The sequence below is a fragment of the Rhamphochromis sp. 'chilingali' genome, assembly GCF_963969265.1.
Source record: "Rhamphochromis sp. 'chilingali' genome assembly, chromosome: 1".
Classification (NCBI taxonomy): domain Eukaryota; kingdom Metazoa; phylum Chordata; class Actinopteri; order Cichliformes; family Cichlidae; genus Rhamphochromis; species Rhamphochromis sp. 'chilingali'.
The window spans coordinates 6,653,467-6,672,226 of NC_137929.1; the positions used below are offsets into that span (position 1 = coordinate 6,653,467).

At 41.0% G+C, this 18,760-nt stretch overlaps 1 protein-coding gene across 4 annotated transcripts; it reads right to left on the reverse strand.

Annotated features, from left to right (window-relative positions):
• Positions 1-5,208: 5,208 nt before the first annotated feature.
• LOC308398470 (uncharacterized protein) lies at positions 5,209-17,240 on the reverse strand. Of its 4 annotated transcripts, XM_080885129.1 has the most exons (6): positions 17,075-17,240; positions 10,941-11,032; positions 10,784-10,849; positions 10,397-10,502; positions 6,654-7,250; positions 5,209-6,328 (listed from the first exon to the last, which is right to left on the reverse strand). In XM_080885129.1, exons 4-6 carry the CDS (start codon positions 10,412-10,414, stop codon positions 5,642-5,644), a joined length of 1,302 nt encoding a protein of 433 aa, XP_080741255.1. In that variant the 5' UTR covers positions 10,415-10,502; positions 10,784-10,849; positions 10,941-11,032; positions 17,075-17,240; the 3' UTR covers positions 5,209-5,641. The 4 variants fall into 4 exon arrangements, with proteins under 4 accessions (XP_080741255.1, XP_080741254.1, XP_080741256.1 ...); XM_080885128.1 differs by lacking the exons at positions 10,784-10,849; positions 10,941-11,032; XM_080885130.1 differs by lacking the exons at positions 10,941-11,032; positions 17,075-17,240 and having other exon boundaries at positions 10,784-10,921.
• Between the last annotated feature and the right edge of the window lie 1,520 nt (positions 17,241-18,760).

Genomic DNA, 18,760 nt, shown 5'->3' on the forward strand with positions numbered 1-18,760 from the left:
TTTTGGCGCAGGTTCCCCTGGGGAGTGTGGGGACCTGTGCTTTGGTGCGCTTAGGTGCACCGTTGATGCTTATGGGGAGTAGACTAGGAACACTTCCACAGCAGGGTACGAATGCGTCGACAGCCAGACGAAGGAGAAGCACAAGGGGTATGCACAGGTATGATCCAAGATGGGACTCGCCTACCTGGATTGACTCAATAGGAGTTCCCAGGGGAGTTCCAGATGAGTATAAGTTAGTTAATCAGATAGCGGCCGGCTTTGAAAGTGTGTTTTTATGGATAACTCCAAATAAAAATGTTGATCGCATTAACTATGTCCATTATAATGTGCGGAACAATTAGGTCCGACGTCGCTAATGGGAGTTCAAAATCGAATGGCGCTGGACATGTTGTTGGCTGAGAAAGGTGGGGTATGCGCAATGTTTGGAGACATGTGTTGCACCTTTATTCCCAACAATACTGCTCCGGACGGAACGGTCACTAGGGCGCTTGAAAGTCTGAAAATGTTATCTAAAACCATGCATGAGCAATCAGGCGTGAACACGGGGCTGGGAGACTGGATCACGTCTGTCTTTGGGCAATGGAAGGGTGTGTTTATGTCTGCCATGTTTTCTCTTATAGTTTTTCTAGGTATATTGATGAGCGGATGTTGTCTCATTCCTTTGGTAAGGCGGATTTTGGTAAAAATGGTAAGCAGGGCCCTAGACTCTGGTTCAGCTGGTTCAGCTGGTCCGGGGCATATGATGCCATTGCGAGAGGCCGCCTGGACGGAGGAGTGAAACAAAATTTGGGTAAAAGTTGGCCGATGGCCAAAGAGGAGGAGTGTGGACAAAAGATATTTTGTTTTGTATGCTTAGGGTGACAGTTTATAATCAGAACTAGTATTGATCAATCATTCAGCATCGTCGAATCTGTTGACAGAATAACCTTTTAATTAGATCTATGTTAATCTGAGTAAAATATTAATGTACACATACTCTCATCACTTTAATCAGTCTCCGTATTATTCTTTTTATCTGCTTAAGCTGTTGCACTACATCAGTGTGTTCACTCCACTCGATTAGGTGGGTCCTGTTGGACCTTGGCCTTCTACATTCAGTTTTGCACGTAGTTAGGCCTACACCAACATGCACGGAGAGTCATGTAACACACGCACGTTCACAAACACACTTATTAACACAGGGAGGTCGTCTTAGGACATCCTCTCTATAAGGACACACAATCTCACAAAATGTACATCATATCACACACTTGTTTTTCTCTAAAATATCATCTGATGTCTATATAAGGGGAACTTTTGGAATTGTGGGGAACTTGTTATCATTTCCAGTAAAGTCTAACTGTGTGACGTCATCATGGTAATATAATAGGATGAAGAGCCTCCGCCCGGCGGAGATTGTTGTTGCAAGTTGTCTTCCCACACTTCTGCGCAAAGTGTGTAATAAAGATCACTATTTTTGACACCATACCTGGACTCAGCCTTGCTTTTCTTCTCTTACCCAAATCGAACGAACCTTAACAAGCTCCTCATCCTCCTGCATGAGAACAAGCTGACATGAGCGCTGTGTCTGAGAGTGTCTCCCTGTCACAGTGACAATAACACAGCTGCTGCTCACAGTCATTAAACTGACCTGAGGTCAGCTGTGCTCCTTACATATGAACCATGTGACCTCACATCAGTGCTGTGGATGACTGTAGTCATAGAAGAGTAGAGCTGTAGCAGGTGGTGTGAGGAGGAGGAGGAGGTGTATTCTAGTTAACGCAGTACTGAAACACTCCAGCAGAGGGCGCTGTTAAGTCCTTATTGTAACACAGTTACTGTGTGCAGTTAGACTTCATACATAATCTGCACTTATTTCCATCAGACATGCTGTCAGTAAATGATTGGTTTCTATACATTTCTAAACACAAAACCTCTTCACACTTCTAACATGCACATTTACACAACTAAATGGCAGTATTGATGAAAAGAAACACATTCAACAAATCCATTTAAACCTTAAAACAAACAAAAGGAAGCATCTCTATGGACAAACAAACCCCTCCACTTGGTTTGACCTGCTGATGTCATGTGTGGCATCAGCAGGACTTTAAAATGAGGAAATGCCGGGCGGGCGTTTCCCCACACCTGACCCTCATGAAGACTGAAAAGACAAACAAAGTAAGAACAAATGACTTAATCTGTAACATAATAAAATGTAAAGAAACATGTAACTGAGTATTTTGATTTGATTTGATTTTATTGATTAGCATTCAAATTCAAATCTCAGTGAAAACAGTGAGAAAAAAAAAACAAAAAACAGTGAAAACAGAACAAAAATCTACCATAAAGAAAGAAAGCATGAGACAAGGCTAATCAAAAGGTATTGGCTGAAGCATTTGCTTATTACGCCAACCCTTTTCACAAAATATCTTTTTGTATGCAGCTCCTGTACACAGGGCTTGAAGAAAATAATAAAACAAAGCAAAAACCAAACCAAACAAACAAACAAACAAACAAACAAACCAAAGAAAAAAAAAACTTTCCACCTTAAATAAGTAACTACATCAAAGTAAAGAATCAAGAGGTTGTTGTTTTTTTTCTCCTTTTTGTTCTTTTCATTCTTGATTTATATATTTTTCTAATACTCTATTTTTAAACATGTTTTTAAACAAGGAAAATGAACTACACCTTTTTAAATCACTGTCATAACTATTCCACAGGTTAACTCCTCTAACAGAAACACATCTCTGCTTTATATTTGTCCTCATCTTGTTTTTCTTAAAGAAATCTGTTCCCCTTAAGTCATATTGACTCTCTCTGACTTTGAACAGCTTCTGAGTACTGGGGCAAAGCAAGTTATTTTGTGCTTTATACATTATCTGTGCCATTTTATATTCAACTAAATCATAAAATTTCAGGGTATTCAGATTAATAAACAAAATGTTAGTTGGTTCTATATAGTATTCAGCTTCATTTGCAGAATGTTTGATTTGCCAGCAACTGAATGCTTCCACACATAAACTCGGCATAGTGAGTGAAGCAATGTTACTTAACAAATAGCAAATCATAGCAAATACATAGAAACCGAATAATGTGTTTAATATGCAAAAGAAGAAGAAGAAGTAAAATCATATGGGACAAATGGAGACCATTGCAGCTCATCCACTTTGTCACACAGTAACAGTATAACTGGAACACATTTGCAATTTAGATCCAATGTTTCTGAGAGAAATAAAAATTGATAGAGATATATGCATGTGTTATTATATTTATGTGTCCCAGATAATTGTTTTTCATCTAGTCATGGGACACCCACCCCTTCCTCCCAAGTTAACTGCAGCCAAAGCGAGCTAGTGGGGGTATTTAGACACTCACAACCAGTGGGGTAAAAAGAGCAACCAAGAAAGTGGCAGCCTGCACGGCCACAGATGTGCTGGAGGAGCTAGAAGCTCTACCCATGGAGAAACTCCTGGAGAACCTTGCTAAGCCTAACAGGGGACAGGTACTTCTGCCCAACCTGGCAGCCACAAAGTGAACTCATTTAGGTAAAGATAACCACATGCACCTAACCAGCCTGCACCAGCCTGACATTTCTTCCTCCTAAGTAAAAACCAATGGATGGATTGAACTTAGAGTCTCAGCTCAGTTTTCTATTTTGACCACCTACACCCCAAGATACTCTTTTAAAAAGTGTTGTTTTCAGATCCCTTTGAAGTTCATAAAGGGCCTGTTCATTTTCATTCAGATGTTTTATTACATAAATGTTACTGTTTTCTTTTGATTTATGCTCCCACTACACTGCACCTCTACAAACAACAATGCCACGGACTGTCAGTTGCTTTTACATGCTGTGAACATGAGTAGTGTTCTGGCTCCTTAAGAGTCACCGCTCACGTTATGTAGTGTTATACAAGTTCATGCAATCTTTATTCGTTTCTGGCACACTGTTCATTTTATTTTGACATTCTACCGGAAGTGCTACTTCTCATTACTTCCTGTCTAACGGGAGAAGGACAGTTTGCTACTCCTGTGCCTGCCTATGCTGCCTCTTAAGCCAGCACAGTCTGTAAGTTGGCAGTAATGTTGTGTTTTACCGGTGAATGTTTAGCACTAACTGCCGTGTGTTGTTTGTGATATTTTGAGACAGTAAATTGACTCAATGATGTGCTTTATTAGTCATTAGCCTAAACGCTAATTAGCGCTAGCTAACCGCTAACGTTAGCTTGTTAGCTTGTTTCGTTCTGCTTTGCTTTGCATAGTAACAGGTCATAGCATCTTCTAATTGTAAGAATGTTTGCTTATATTAGCTCACATGGGATATTTTGTGTTTGTTTACAGTTTTACCATTCATCCATTCATGTATTTCTACAAAGCCATGCTATGCATCCAATCAAATAAATCCACCAGAAAGGAACAACGGTGTGGTTTTTCTACATGGGATGATGGTTGTCTGTCAGCCTAGTTAAGTGCGAGGGCAGAACAAGTAGGTTTGATCAGAGTTTCAATTATCAAAGAAAAGACAAACTGAGCAGAAAGAAGGAAAAAAGACCAACTTCTTCCCAACTGACAAGAAAAATACTCGTCATGTTTTCATAATAAAGGCTCAGGCTCCCCATTTATGACAGCTTGGACCAATAATGTATGTTACACTGATGCTACTGTAGAGACAGGGTCAACATCTCTATTTAAATATAATTAATATACAAAACACAATAAAAGTTATACATGAATTATTCATTCTTTTTACTATTGATAAAATTCATGTATACTAATCAAAGTTATACATGAGTAACGACATTATTAATAATGATTAATAATAATAATTCTAATGCCAACATGATGACTGTTCATAGCTCCTGCTTTGAAATACTGAACTTAAACATTGACCTGATGAAAGATCACAATTCACAGTGGCCCACTGTCAGAATCATTCTGAATATAAACTCATCGAGGTAATCTGAACCTTTCTCAAATGTGCTGTGAATAAATGCTGCTGCAAGCCACTGTGGGAAAGCTGTGTTATTATCATGGAAACATCTGTGACACATTCACAGAGGACGAGGACACAAAGGGACGACACGCAGAGGCTGTGTTAAAGTCAAAAATCCAAATCTTTAGTCCTAAACAGGCAGTGGTTACAAACAGGAAGATGAGCAGTCCATTAAACAGTCTACAGGGTCAAACATACAGAGAATTCAAACAGCTATTAAAAACAAATAAGTGGACACTGAAAAACTTAAGTGATGTGTGAGGCACCAAAGGGAAGCAGCTGAGTATATTCAATGAATTATCTTCAAATACAAAGACAGAAACTCCTACAGGCAGCATGCAAACTGAGCAGGATACACAAAGATCAGAGATTACAAAATAAATCAGAAAAGGATTTCAAACTTACTGAGAGCAAGGCCTCTGTTACAAATCTGTCTAATAGAAAAACATGATGTACAGATACAATACGGTCAGTGTTCATGGTCATTTAAAAACTGGTCAAACTGATCAAAACTGATCAAAATACATTAAAACAAAAACTTTATAATAGGAAACAGTTTTCAACCAACTGATGAAAAGAAAGCTAACCACTTGACATGAACACTACAGTAGGACAGTTTTGAAAGCTTAAAATGGAACTAGGGGAAGAGTTTGATTCACAGCTGCCTCATCAGATTTTTACAGGAGATTCTATCTGAACTCTGTGGAGCCTGATCTCAAGCTTTTTGAGTCTGACACAGAAACCAGAGGATCTTTCTGTGTCTTCAGATTCACTGTGATCCAGTGATGGGAGTGATTTCAGCCCTGAGTGATCGCGCTGATGTTTGCACAGAGCAGACAATGAGGTGAATGTTTGGGCACATTGGTAACAGTGAAACAGTTTATTAGTAACGTGGGATCGTTTGTGTGCAGAGTATGAACTGAGATTCCTGAAGCTCTTGTCACACTGGTCACAGCTGTAGTTTCCTTCCATGTGTGCACGTTCATGAAGGTTACGATTACCTGACTGTGAGAAGCTTCTCTCACAGTGTCTGCACTTGTGTGGTTTCTCTCCTGTGTGGACTTGTTTGTGTGATTTAAGCTGACTTGCAGTGGTGAAGGATGACCCACACTGATCACAGAGGTGCTTTTTAACCCCACTGTGAATCAGTTCATGTCGTTTTAAGTGATGGGATGTGGTGAAGCTTCTCCCACATTCTTTGCAGTATTTCAGTTTGTCTCCAGTGTGTCTACGTTGATGTACTTTTAGGGTCTTTTGCTGACTGAAAGTTTTTCCACAGAGGTCACAATGAAAGTCTTTCCCACCACCACAGTGATGACAGGGTTGAGAACTGGATCCATCTGTGTCGCTCTGCTTCTAAACAAAGACACAAAGACAGTGTAAGTCAGTCCTTCAACATTTGTATCCTGAACGTCGCCTGAAATAAAGAGAATCTCTGCAGACGTCCAACTACATTTGACTGTTTCAGTTAACACACTCAGTTTACTGGGCTGCAATAACTACAATACTACCACCATAATACTACAGTAATACTAAAATCATAACTGAAAGGAAAATCAGAATAATCACTCAGAGCTGCTTTTCCATGCAGTAGAATTGCTAACATGCTAACACAGTTTAATGAGCAGAGTTGTTCCAAACAGTCAGGCTAAAATGACGAGATAACAATATAAATACATACCTCACAGTAGCTGCACTTGTAGAGTCTCTTTCTGGTGTGGATCTGTTGGTGTCGTCTCAGGTCATGTGGAGATTTAAAAGTCTTCTCACACAGGTCACATCGACAAGGTCTCTCCTCAGTGTGGGTAAACATGTGTCGTTGTAAGTCTGCGTCTGTTGTAAAGTATTTGCCACACTGTTCACAGCAGTACACATCATGTCTGGTGTGAATGCGTAGGTGTGTATTTCGGCTCCCTCTCCGGCTGAAAGTTTTTCCACAGATGTCACAGCTGTATGCCTTAATTCCAGAGTGGGTAACTAGATGACTCTGTAAGTGGCTACTGCGAGTAAAAGCTCTGCCACACTGATCACAGCTGTACGCTTTAACTCCACTGTGGATGAGTTGGTGTTTTTTTAGGGAACGCTTCAAGGAAAAAGACTTTCCACACAAGTCACAGCTGAACGGTCTCTCTCCAGTGTGGATGACCTGATGCTGTTTTAGTTTAGCCCTCACAGTAAAACCCTTCCCACACTCGTCACAGGTGTGTTTTTTCTCTCCCTTTCTTCTGTGAGGTTTGTCGGCCTCCTGAGAGTGCTGACTTCTGGCTCCATGTTGGTCCTGCAGTGACAGAGATACAAACAGAGGCAGTGAGTGAAATGCAGTCGTGGAACAAACTCAACCTTCAAACTCCATTAACACTAGTTTTAAACCTGAAGGTGGAGCGTGGCACCAAACACCTTAAAGGTCTCTTATCCCCACCTGCTGGTAGTTCTAACACATTACATCCAACCTGCTGTTAAAGATAATTCATGACTGTTCAAACACTAAAATCATGCCCATCACTCCTGATTGTACACACACACACACACACACACACACACACACACACACTATTTTATAATTTAGATTATTTTGTTGTTTCCTATTACATATTTCTATAATTTGTATAGATTTATACAGAATTATTCAGTGATAATAAATCCTATGTTTGTTTATTCTAAAGGAACCCCGTTAGCTTCCACAACAGATGTTGCTCGTCTTCCGTCAAATACTCACATAAAATATTACACAATAAAGTGGATTCAAGATATCCACATAATTTCACTCTTACATCCACAGTGAGGTTTCACAATTGTTCAAATATAAGCAATCAATAATAATAATAATAATAATATCAATAACATTGAGGCACATTACACAAATTTCAAAAACAAATCATGTCTTACAATATTTACAACAACTAAAAGCTCTGTAAATCGGCTTTTAAGTGTTCATTGAAGTTTTGAATAATTCTCTAATTTTTTAAGGCAACTTATTCCACTTAAAAGTTGCTCTAAATGTAACAGTTTTACAAAACGTTACTTTTAACTCGAGCATTTACTAAATTGCAGCTTGTTGAAAACTGTGTAATATGATGATGTATTTCATCTGGATACTGCAGCTGAGCAGAATAAATGTGGTGTGTTTAACAGAATTGCTTTCTTTAGAACTACAAGTAAGCCATAGAATATTTTAGCCTGTACAGGAAGCCAAGAAAGGTTATTATGCATTTGATCAATATTAGTATAGTATGAACATCTTCACACATCTGGACGCCTTATTCTGGACTAACTGAAGTCTGTTAAGATCTGTCTTATTAGCTGCTGACCAAATGATTGAACAATACTCCAGATGAGACATTACTAGTGCATTAATGACATCTTTCATAATGAAGAAGTGATACACAAAGAGCATTTCATAGCCATAGCTATGCCTTGTCGGCAGAGTTATGTGACATTAGTGATGTTTGTACTTTCAGCGTTAACTTGGTTTTAAAGCCTTTAAAATATACGCCGTTCAATAGTCGACCTTAATCTGACAGAGAATGTGATGATTTTGTGGATAATTAAAGTCAGTCATATATCCACAAACACAACAAGCTGAAAGTCAGTGATGCTGCTCGGTTTGCAGTCCTGAATATCACGGCACAAGCAGGATCCACTGCACTGTTAATGTTAGCTGTGTTATATTGCTGCCTCTGTTCGGTGGTGTCGAGCCAAACGCACTTTAACGTGTGTTTGAACGAGCTGACGGTTCACTCGTTAAGCTGAAAGAAAGATGCTTTAATCACAGCAGTCACACATGTGTCCACTGCACCATCTGGAACTCTTCTTGTTTACACTCGTAATAACACAAACACTAAATCCTGCTTCTCTGCTGCTGTTGTGTAGCAGTGTGTACACCTGAGACTGTCACCTGTGTCTGTCCTGCACTCTCTCTCTGTTTCTTTCTCTCTGATTGTGGAATAAAAGTATGAACATGTGTTTATAAGTTACACTTGTGTTTGAATCCTGCAGCTTATCACACATTTGATTTCCATGTGTGACGACTGCAAGTGTCCAGAGTGAGGACAGACTGAGGGAGCCACTGCTGCACATCATCTGTGAGGCTTTGCAGCCCTGATGATCCACCAGGACAAACTCAGCAGTGGTAAATGGTAAATGGCCTGTATTTATATAGCGCTTTTACTAGTCCCTAAGGACCCCAAAGCGCTTTACATATCCAGTCATCCACCCATTCACACACACATTCACACACTGGTGATGGCAAGCTACATTGTAGCCACAGCCACCCTGGGGCGCACTGACAGAGGCGAGGCTGCCGGACACTGGCGCCACCGGGCCCTCTGACCACCACCAGTAGGCAACGGGTGAAGTGTCTTGCCCAAGGACACAACGACCGAGACTGTCCAAGTCGGGGTTCGAACCGGCAACCTTCCGATTACAAGGCGAACTCCTAACTCTTGAGCCACAATCGCAATCGCCCCACAGTGTGTGAGGAAGAGGAGGAGGAAGAGCCAGCAGCAGCTGACAGATGGAGAGAATAGACAGACTGTTCCCTGTTTGTGAAGGACTGCTAGGAAAGTTTAACATAACTGTCTGTGCTGAATCAGTCTTATTAGGTAATGTTCAAATAATGTGATCATCCCAGTGTTTTCAGTGTGGGAGAAAGTACTCAGGGCCTTCAAGTTACACACTATGAAAGGCAGCAATAAGTTTAATGTTCAGAAACCTAAAGTCTGTATCAGCAGCAGAATGGAGCTAAAAATAAATGTTGGTTTCAGTTCTATGAAGCTTTGAGTATTTTGGATCAGTAGCTGCTGTGTTTGTTGCATCATATTGCTGTAACTGTTTATATGCTTTATATATTCTGAGCTAAGTTGATCTATAGTGTTACATGATACACTCTAATAGAGGTACGAGAGAAGAACATTTTTGTACCTATAGGAACATTTTTTTTAAATGTTCCCTTAAAAGTACATTACTGGTCTTTAAAAGTCCAGAAATGCCCCTTTAAAGGTTCAATTTGAAATAAAGTACAAATCTGTATTATAAAAACTTAAGCAGCAACTTCTCCAGGTTCCAATATTTATGCAATTCTCAAACCTTTTGGCCACGACTGTATAACCTCTTCTGAAGTTTAGTGGATATTATACATGGTTATGCTCAGGATGTGTCGGCCAGTTTCCACTGGAAACGCCTTTTGGTTAAACTGTCAGCGAGGAATTTGCATTTGCACTGTTACATTTTTATATAACTTTAATGCACATAAACAACAGCTGCTTGTTTCAGTGAAAATACATTGATGGGTTTTTAATAAAGTTGTGCAGCTGTAAAGTATTTTGTCTGGTGTCAATTCTATCGTCAGCTACATCGTTATGGCAAATGTTCAAATGTATATGGTGATAAATATCTTTGGTCATATGGTCCTGCTCTGTCTGTCACCTTCTGTGTTGAGCTCATTGTTTCCTCTGTAGTGGCTGAGCTGAGTCCAAGTAGCTGAAAATGTTCCTCTGCTGCTCCGTCAGACTCTCCTCCTCCTGCTGATCAGCTGGGACACAAAACAGATCTTTGTTAGGCTCCACACTGCACTGAAGAGTCAAAGTGTCTCATATGTTCATCTGACAAGTAAAAGAACACATTGTTGTTTCCCGAGGTGGGCAACTTGTTGGAAACAAACACAAAAGGTTTGAGCACTGATACCTGCCATTGCTGGCATTGAAAGATGCAACGCCAGCAATGTGGATTGTCAAGACTCAAACCAATCATCAAGCAAAGACAACAGGGATCATTTGTTTCTGTTTATTTAGCATTCACAGCATTTGTAGTTGCCTTCTGTGCAGGGGAAGTCCACGCACACTGTGTGGTACCGCCATCCGCAGAAGGTGCATTCAACCTCTGTAAGAGAAACGAGGTTGTCTGAGACTGAAATGATATTCACTAAAGAAGTGGTGATTTGTAAAACTTCACATTTTGATCCGGGACGTACTCTGCATGAAACCAAGCGCTCACTCTTCCTGCTCAACAAATGACAAGGGCGGAGCCTTATACCACGTGATACAGAAGCTGTGCCGTGTGATGCTAAAATTAGCAGGGAAAAAACAACGGAGAGCACGTCAGGGATGACGAGAAAGTGACAGGAGAAAATCCGTCCCGGTCAACCACCCAAACATCAATAACGGGAACCTTATACAGCGCTTCCCTATACACGTCGAACTCCCGCAGGCACAAAGACATTACGGAGGCTATCACTTATCACCTGACCAAAGATATGGCTCCATCAACACTGTGCAAAACGAGGGATTTAGGAAAACGATCAACACCCTAGACAAACGCTACACAGTGCCGTCCCGCAACTATTTTTCTATTGTTGCACTACCTGCTCTGTACACGCAGCGTCGAGCAACGGTGGAGACGGAATTTCAAGCAGGACAACATTTTGCTGCAACAACAAAACGTGAGACATTTGTTGTTTTATGTTTATTTATTGTTATGAGAGAATCATGATCTCAATTCTAAGCCAAAAAATCGTGATTCTCATTTCATGCAAAATCGTGCAGCCCTAACATTAACACAAAACTATTGTTTCACCAGAGAAACACACATGATTTAAATGTAGCATATTTGCAGCGCTGGAGGCCAGGATTACTGAATTGGAGACTCGGCTTCGCACCCTTCATTCACCCGTAGCTAGCCAGGCCCCTGTAGCTGGTGCAGCCGAAAATAGCGTAGGCCCCGCTAGCTGTTCCCCGGCAGGTCCCAAGCAGCTGGGGAAACAGGGAGGCTGGGTCACGGTGAGGAGGAAGCATAGTCCTAAACAGAAGCCCCAGGTACACCACCAACCCGTTCATGTGTCTAACCGTTTTTCCCCACTCGGCGACACACCCGCCGGGGGTCAAACTCTGGTAATTGGCGATTCTGTTCTCAGACATGTGAAGCTAGAGACACCGGCAACCATAGTCAATTGTCTTCCAGGGGCCAGAGCAGGCGACATTGAAGGAAATTTAAAACTGCTGGCTAAGGGTAAACGTAAATTCAGTAAAATCATAATTCACGTCGGCAGTAATGACACCCGGTTACGCCAATCGGAGGTCACTAAAATCAATATTGAATCGGTGTGCAACTTTGCCAAAACAATGTCGGACTCTGTAGTTTTCTCTGGTCCCCTCCCCAATCAGACCAGGAGTGACATGTTTAGCCGCATGTTCTCCTTAAATTGCTGGCTGTCTGAGTGGTGTCCCAGAAACGATGTGGGCTTCATAGATAATTGGCAAACCTTCTGGAGGAAACCTGGTCTTGTTAGGAGAGACGGCATCCATCCCACTTTGGATGGAGCAGCTCTCATTTCTAGAAATATGGACAAATTTATTAAACCCCCCAAAATATGACTATCCAGAGTTGGGACCAGGAAGCAGAGTTGCAGTCTTACACGCCTCTCTGCAGCTTCTCTCCTCCTGTTACCCCCCCAAAAACCCATCTCCATAGAGACTGTGTCAGCTTCCAAAAAGACAAAAAACAAACTAAAAACCAGCAACAAACAACTTAAACATAAACAATTACAAAGAAAGAACAATACAGTATCCACATCTGAACCAAAGAGTAAAACAGTGAAATGTGGATTATTAAATATTAGGTCTCTCTCCTCCAAGTCTCTGTTAGTACATGACTTAATAATTGATCAACAAATTGATTTACTCTGCCTTACAGAAACCTGGTTGCAGCAGGATGATTATGTTAGTTTAAATGAATCAACACCCCCGAGCCATTCTAACTACCAGAAATCTCGAAGCACAGGCCGAGGGGGCGGTGTGGCAGCAATTTTTCACACCAGCCTATTAATTAATGAAAGACCAAGACAGACTTTTAATTCATTTGAAAGCCTGATGCTTAACATTGTCCACCCCAGCTGTGAAACTCAGAAACCAGTCTTACTTGTTATCATCTATCGTCCACCTGGGCCTTACACAGAGTTTCTGTCTGATTTCTCAGACTTTATATCTAATTTAGTTCTGAGCTCAGATAAAATAATTATTGTGGGTGATTTTAACATCCATGTAGATGCTAAAAATGACAGCCTCAACATGGCATTTAATCTGTTATTAGACTCAATTGGTTTCTCTCAAAATGTAAAAGAACCCACCCACCACTTTAATCACACTCTAGATCTTGTTTTAACATATGGCATCGAACCTGAACATTTAACAGTGTTTCCTGAAAACCCTCTCCTGTCTGATCATTTCCTGATAACATTTACTTTTACAATAATTGATTACACAGCGGTGAAGAGTAGACTTTATCAAAGTAGATGTCTTTCTGAAAGCACTGTAACTAAGTTTAAGAATATAATCCACCCACTGTTATCATCTCCAATGCCCTGTACCAACACAGAGCAGAGCAGCTATCTGAACACTACCCCAACAGAGGTCGATTATCTTGTTAATAATTTCACCTCCTCACTACGTACGACTCTGGATACTGTAGCTCCTGTGAAAACTAAGGCCTCAAATCAGAAGTACCTGACTCCGTGGTATAATTCTCAAACACGTACCCTAAAGCAGATGACTCGTAATCTGGAGAGGAAATGGCGTGTCACAAATCTAGAGGATCATCATTTAGCCTGGAGAAATAGTTTGCTGCTTTATAAGAAAGCCCTCCGCAAAGCCAGAACATCTTACTATTCATCAATGATTGAAGAAAATAAGAACAACCCTAGGTTTCTCTTCAGCACTGTAGCCAGGCTGACAAAAAGTCAGAGCTCTTTTGAGCCAACCATCCCTTTAACGTTAACTAGTAATGACTTCATGAACTTCTTCACAAATAAAATTTTTATCATTAGAGAAAAAATTACCAATAATCATCCCACAGATGTAATATTATCTACAGTTACTCTTAGTACCATTGATGTTAAGTTAGACTCTTTTTCTCCAATTGATCTTTCTGAGTTAACTTCAATAATTACTTCCTCCAAACCATCAACGTGTCTTTTAGACCCCATTCCTACAAAACTGCTCAAAGAAGTCCTGCCATTAATTAATTCTTCGATCTTAAATATGATCAACCTATCTCTAATAATCGGCTATGTACCACAGGCCTTCAAGCTGGCTGTAGTTAAACCTTTACTCAAAAAGCCATCTCTAGACCCAGCAGTCTTAGCTAATTATAGGCCAATCTCCAACCTTCCTTTCATATCAAAAATCCTTGAAAGAGTAGTTGTCAAACAGCTAACAGATCATCTGCAGAGGAATGGTTTATTTGAAGAGTTTCAGTCAGGTTTCAGAGCTCAGCACAGCACAGAAACAGCTTTAGTGAAGGTTACAAATGATCTTCTTATGGCCTCTGACAGTGGACTCATCTCTGTGCTTGTCCTGCTAGACCTCAGTGCAGCGTTCGATACTGTTGACCATAATATCCTATTAGAGCGATTAGAACATGCTGTAGGTATTACAAGTACTGCGCTGCAGTGGTTTGTATCATATCTATCTAATAGACTCCAATTCGTGCATGTAAATGGAGAGTCCTCTTCACACACTGAGGTTAATTATGGAGTTCCACAGGGTTCAGTGCTAGGACCAATTCTGTTTACATTATACATGCTTCCCTTAGGCAGTATCATTAGAAGACATAGCATACATTTTCACTGCTATGCAGATGACACCCAGCTCTATCTGTCCATGAAGCCAGATAACACACACCAATGAGTTAAACTGCAGGAATGTCTTAAAGACATAAAGACCTGGATGGCCGCTAACTTTCTGCTTCTTAATTCAGATAAAACTGAGGTTATTGTACTCGGCCCTGAAAATCTTAGAAATATGGTATCTAACCAGATTCTTACTCTGGATGGCATTACCTTGGCCTCCAGTAACGCGGTGAGGAACCTTGGAGTCATTTTTGACCAGGACATGTCCTTCAACGCACATATTAAACAAATATGTAAGACTGCTTTCTTCCATTTGCGCAACATCTCTAAAATTAGAAATATTCTGTCTCAGAGTGACGCTGAAAAACTAGTTCATGCATTTATTACTTCCAGGCCGGACTACTGTAATTCATTATTATCAGGATGTCCAAAAAACTCACTGAAAAGCCTTCAGCTAATCCAAAATGCTGCAGCAAGAGTCCTGACAGGGACTAGAAAGAGAGAGCATATTTCTCCTGTTTTGGCTTCCCTTCATTGGCTTCCTGTTAAATCCAGAATTGAATTCAAAATCCTGCTCCTCACATACAAGGTCTTAAATAATCAGGCCCCATCTTATCTTAATGACCTTGTAGCACCATATCACCCTATTAGAGCGCTCCGCTCTCGCTCTGCAGGCCTACTTGTTGTTCCTAGAGTATTTAAAAGTAGAATGGGAGGGAGAGCCTTCAGTTTTCAGGCCCCTCTTCTGTGGAACCAGCTTCCAGTTTGGATTCGGGAGACAGACACTATCTCTACTTTTAAGATTAGGCTTAAAACTTTCCTTTTTGCTAAAGTATATAGTTAGGGCTGGACCAGGTGACCCTGGATCCTCCCTTAGTTATGTTGCAATAGATGTAGGCTGCCGGGGGATTCCCATGATGCATTGAGTTTTTCCTTTCCAGTCACCTTTCTCACTCACTATGTATTAATAGACCTCTCTGCATTGAATCATATCTGTTATTAACTTCTGTCTCTCTTCCACAGCATGTCTTTATCCTGTCTTCCTTCTCTCACCCAAACCGGTCGCAGCAGATGGCCGCCCCTCCCTGAGCCTGGTTCTGCCGGAGGTTTCTTCCTGTTAAAAGGGAGTTTTTCCTTCCCACTGTCGCCAAAGTGCTTGCTCATAGGGGGTCATATGATTGTTGGGTTTTTCTCTGTATCTATGAAGCGCCTTGAGGCGACTTTTGTTGTGATTTGGCGCTATATAAATAAAATTGAATTGAATTGAATTGAACATGAAGAGAGAGAGAGAGACAATAAGAGCTACCAAACAGTCGTCATAATTCGTCACACAATGAGAAAAGGACAAATCAACAAGTAACAATGACTAATTAATATTAAAATCTGTAACATAATGTATTGTTTGGAGTTTAGTCTGATTGGTTCAGGATGACCTGCCATTATCCAATCACACGTCTGCTTACCTGCATCTTTTCTCTTTTTTCTAACCTGAGAACCTGATGGCTTTGAACTTTTGTTGTCCATCTTCCATTGGTTTGAATTTTGCGCTCCAGTACAAACACAAATCCCCCAACCCGAGGATCAGCACAATTAACCTAACAGACCTACACCTTAGTTCACAGATTCACTTTGTCTAAGGTTGATTTCTGGGATTTCACACAACCCAGGATTCAGATCGTGAATCCATGATGGGCTTGGATTTACATCATTATAAATGAAATGTGCTCTACTTGGAAGCAGCCGGCCCCGCCCCTTTTGACGGGTTGTGTGAGACTTTAAATCATCAAACTGTAAATTATAAATTAAATTGTTATTGATCCTTTACCCCGAGTCCTAAAGTGTAGATTTATTTTCTTCTTATATTTATTGTTTGTTTACTTGCACCGCTGTAACTGCAGCCTCGTCGTCTCGTCTCTCTATATGCTGGACTGTCTGTAGCGGAGATGACAATAAAGTTTACTTTGACTTCAGCAGCGCGCAGGCGCACCGAGGGCTCTCAAGCTCACTTTATAGAATTTAGAAAAAACATCGGTGCAGATTATAAGTCTGTATCATAATATCTGTTTGTTGTTTTTATTTTGTTTTGCGAGTTGGTTATTAGATGCCGCTCCAGCCAGCCAGAGACTCCCCGCCCTCTCCTCCCTGTGCCGCCAGCAGCAGGCGCACCTCGCAAACGGAGGGCGCCCTTACTCCCAGCAAATGGCTGATAGAAAACCGATCGGTGCCTACGAATTTCCCAATATGCGCTGGCATGACGTCGGGGAAGCATGGGTACGACCGATTCTTTTCTTTTTTTCTTGCCAATGCCCGTTATGCCCCCCCCACCACGATGCATTCTATTGGTTTGCACACTTACACACACCCAGCTGTGGTTTCCTGTTTTGCTGGACTCTGGAGAGCCCCGCCTTTAACGCTCTTCTCTCACAGAGAGCAACAGAAAACTTGGAAAAACTCCAGATTGACTGAACTCAGTTCAAAGTTACCTTGACACCTTTAGATGTGAGACGTAGTGATGGTCCGCTTGAAGCTGACGCTCCGGTGCGTGTGTCAGAAAGATCAACGCGCTGCTTCAGAAGCACCGTGTCGAGGCTTGATTCGTTTGGCCAGAGTCACGTGATCAGTGACGTCTGAAGCTTCGTTTAGAACGTACCTTTTTTTAAATCGAACTTTATTGAAACACAATGAGTATACAACATACAAACAGATGAAGTTTACAAAAGAACAGAACATGAACATACAGAACAGCAATCTTTAAAGCCTGAGGCAATCGTGTTAAACACACGCGAGATGCTCACGTAAATCCAAGAGCTGCCCTTTTTTGTTCCCTTTTTTTCTCAGTGTGTTCCTCCTTCAGTTTGTCAATATAAAATTGTACTTAGTAGTCAGTATAAGCTTTGAGTGATATAAGTTTGTATGTGACAGAATACTGCATGATGACCTTTTGATGACTTAGACTTGATAAATTCTTCCTCACAGCGATAATAGCTGAACCAGCTGTGATTATTTCACTCCTGCCAGGAAGAGGAGAGCTGGACACTTTGATCTGCACTAACAAGAAGAGAACCACACACACACTCCCTACACACTAACATCCCTCTGCCTATGAATAGATGTATTCACTGTTGTATTACGTTTGTATATAAATAAAGAAAAGTGCAGGAACAGAGCGCACATCACAGGCCCCACTCTGGTGGGAGCATCTGTGTTCATGCCCTTGCAAGTAAAATCTGCAGCGTCTGTGTGTTTCTACCTTTAGATTCTCAGCTGAAGAAGTGTCTTTAGAATAAATCTCTTGACACAATTAAATCTCAATCACAAAATGTGGCGCTCCGAAATAAGACTCACACCGTTAATTCATCATTTTCACTCTGCGCCACTGCTCTTTATCAGGCCGTGTGAAGCACAGCAAACAGTTCAGTCGAGGCCTTGAGCCACAAACAGACGTTGTTTTCATAACCAAACTGCTTTAGACCCTGTCCCCTAAATCTGCACAAATGCCTTCTGGGTGACATGAAACGCATTTAACCAATAAACAATCAATGGCTTCTTGTTGTTGGAACAGATGCTGTGTTTGGATGTTTGTGTGCAGCATTTTGTGTGTCAGCATAAGCATCTGTTAGTAAAGCATTCTTCATTGCACAAGTGTGTGTGTGTGTGTGTGTGTATCACTCTTCATTGCACAAGTGTGTGCATGTGTGTGTGTGTGTATCACTCTTCATTGCACAAGCGTGTGCATGTGTGTGTGTTTGTATCACTCTTCATTGCACAAGCGTGTGCATGTGTGTGTGTGTGTGGATCACGTCTCAGTGAATTGAATCAGCATTTCGACTTGTGTGCGTGTGTGTGTGTCATTTCTCACTCAATCAACGAGTGCAGATGTGTTCATATGTGTGTTTCTCTTCATTCTGAGTCGGTGTGTGTAGATGTGTGTGTTGGTTTACTTAACAGTAAATTACCATGGTAACATATAGCATGAATTTAACCTGCTCTGGCTTCAATTAGGGAATTATAAATGGGTAGTGTTGGCAACTTGTGACGCACCAGAAAAGAGCTGCTATGCTAGTAAATTGTAGCCTAAATGGAAGCAGGGAGACAAAACAGCAAACATGTCACAGATAGACCATTATCAAAACTCTAAGATTAGGACACAGCAGAATCTGACTGATGAA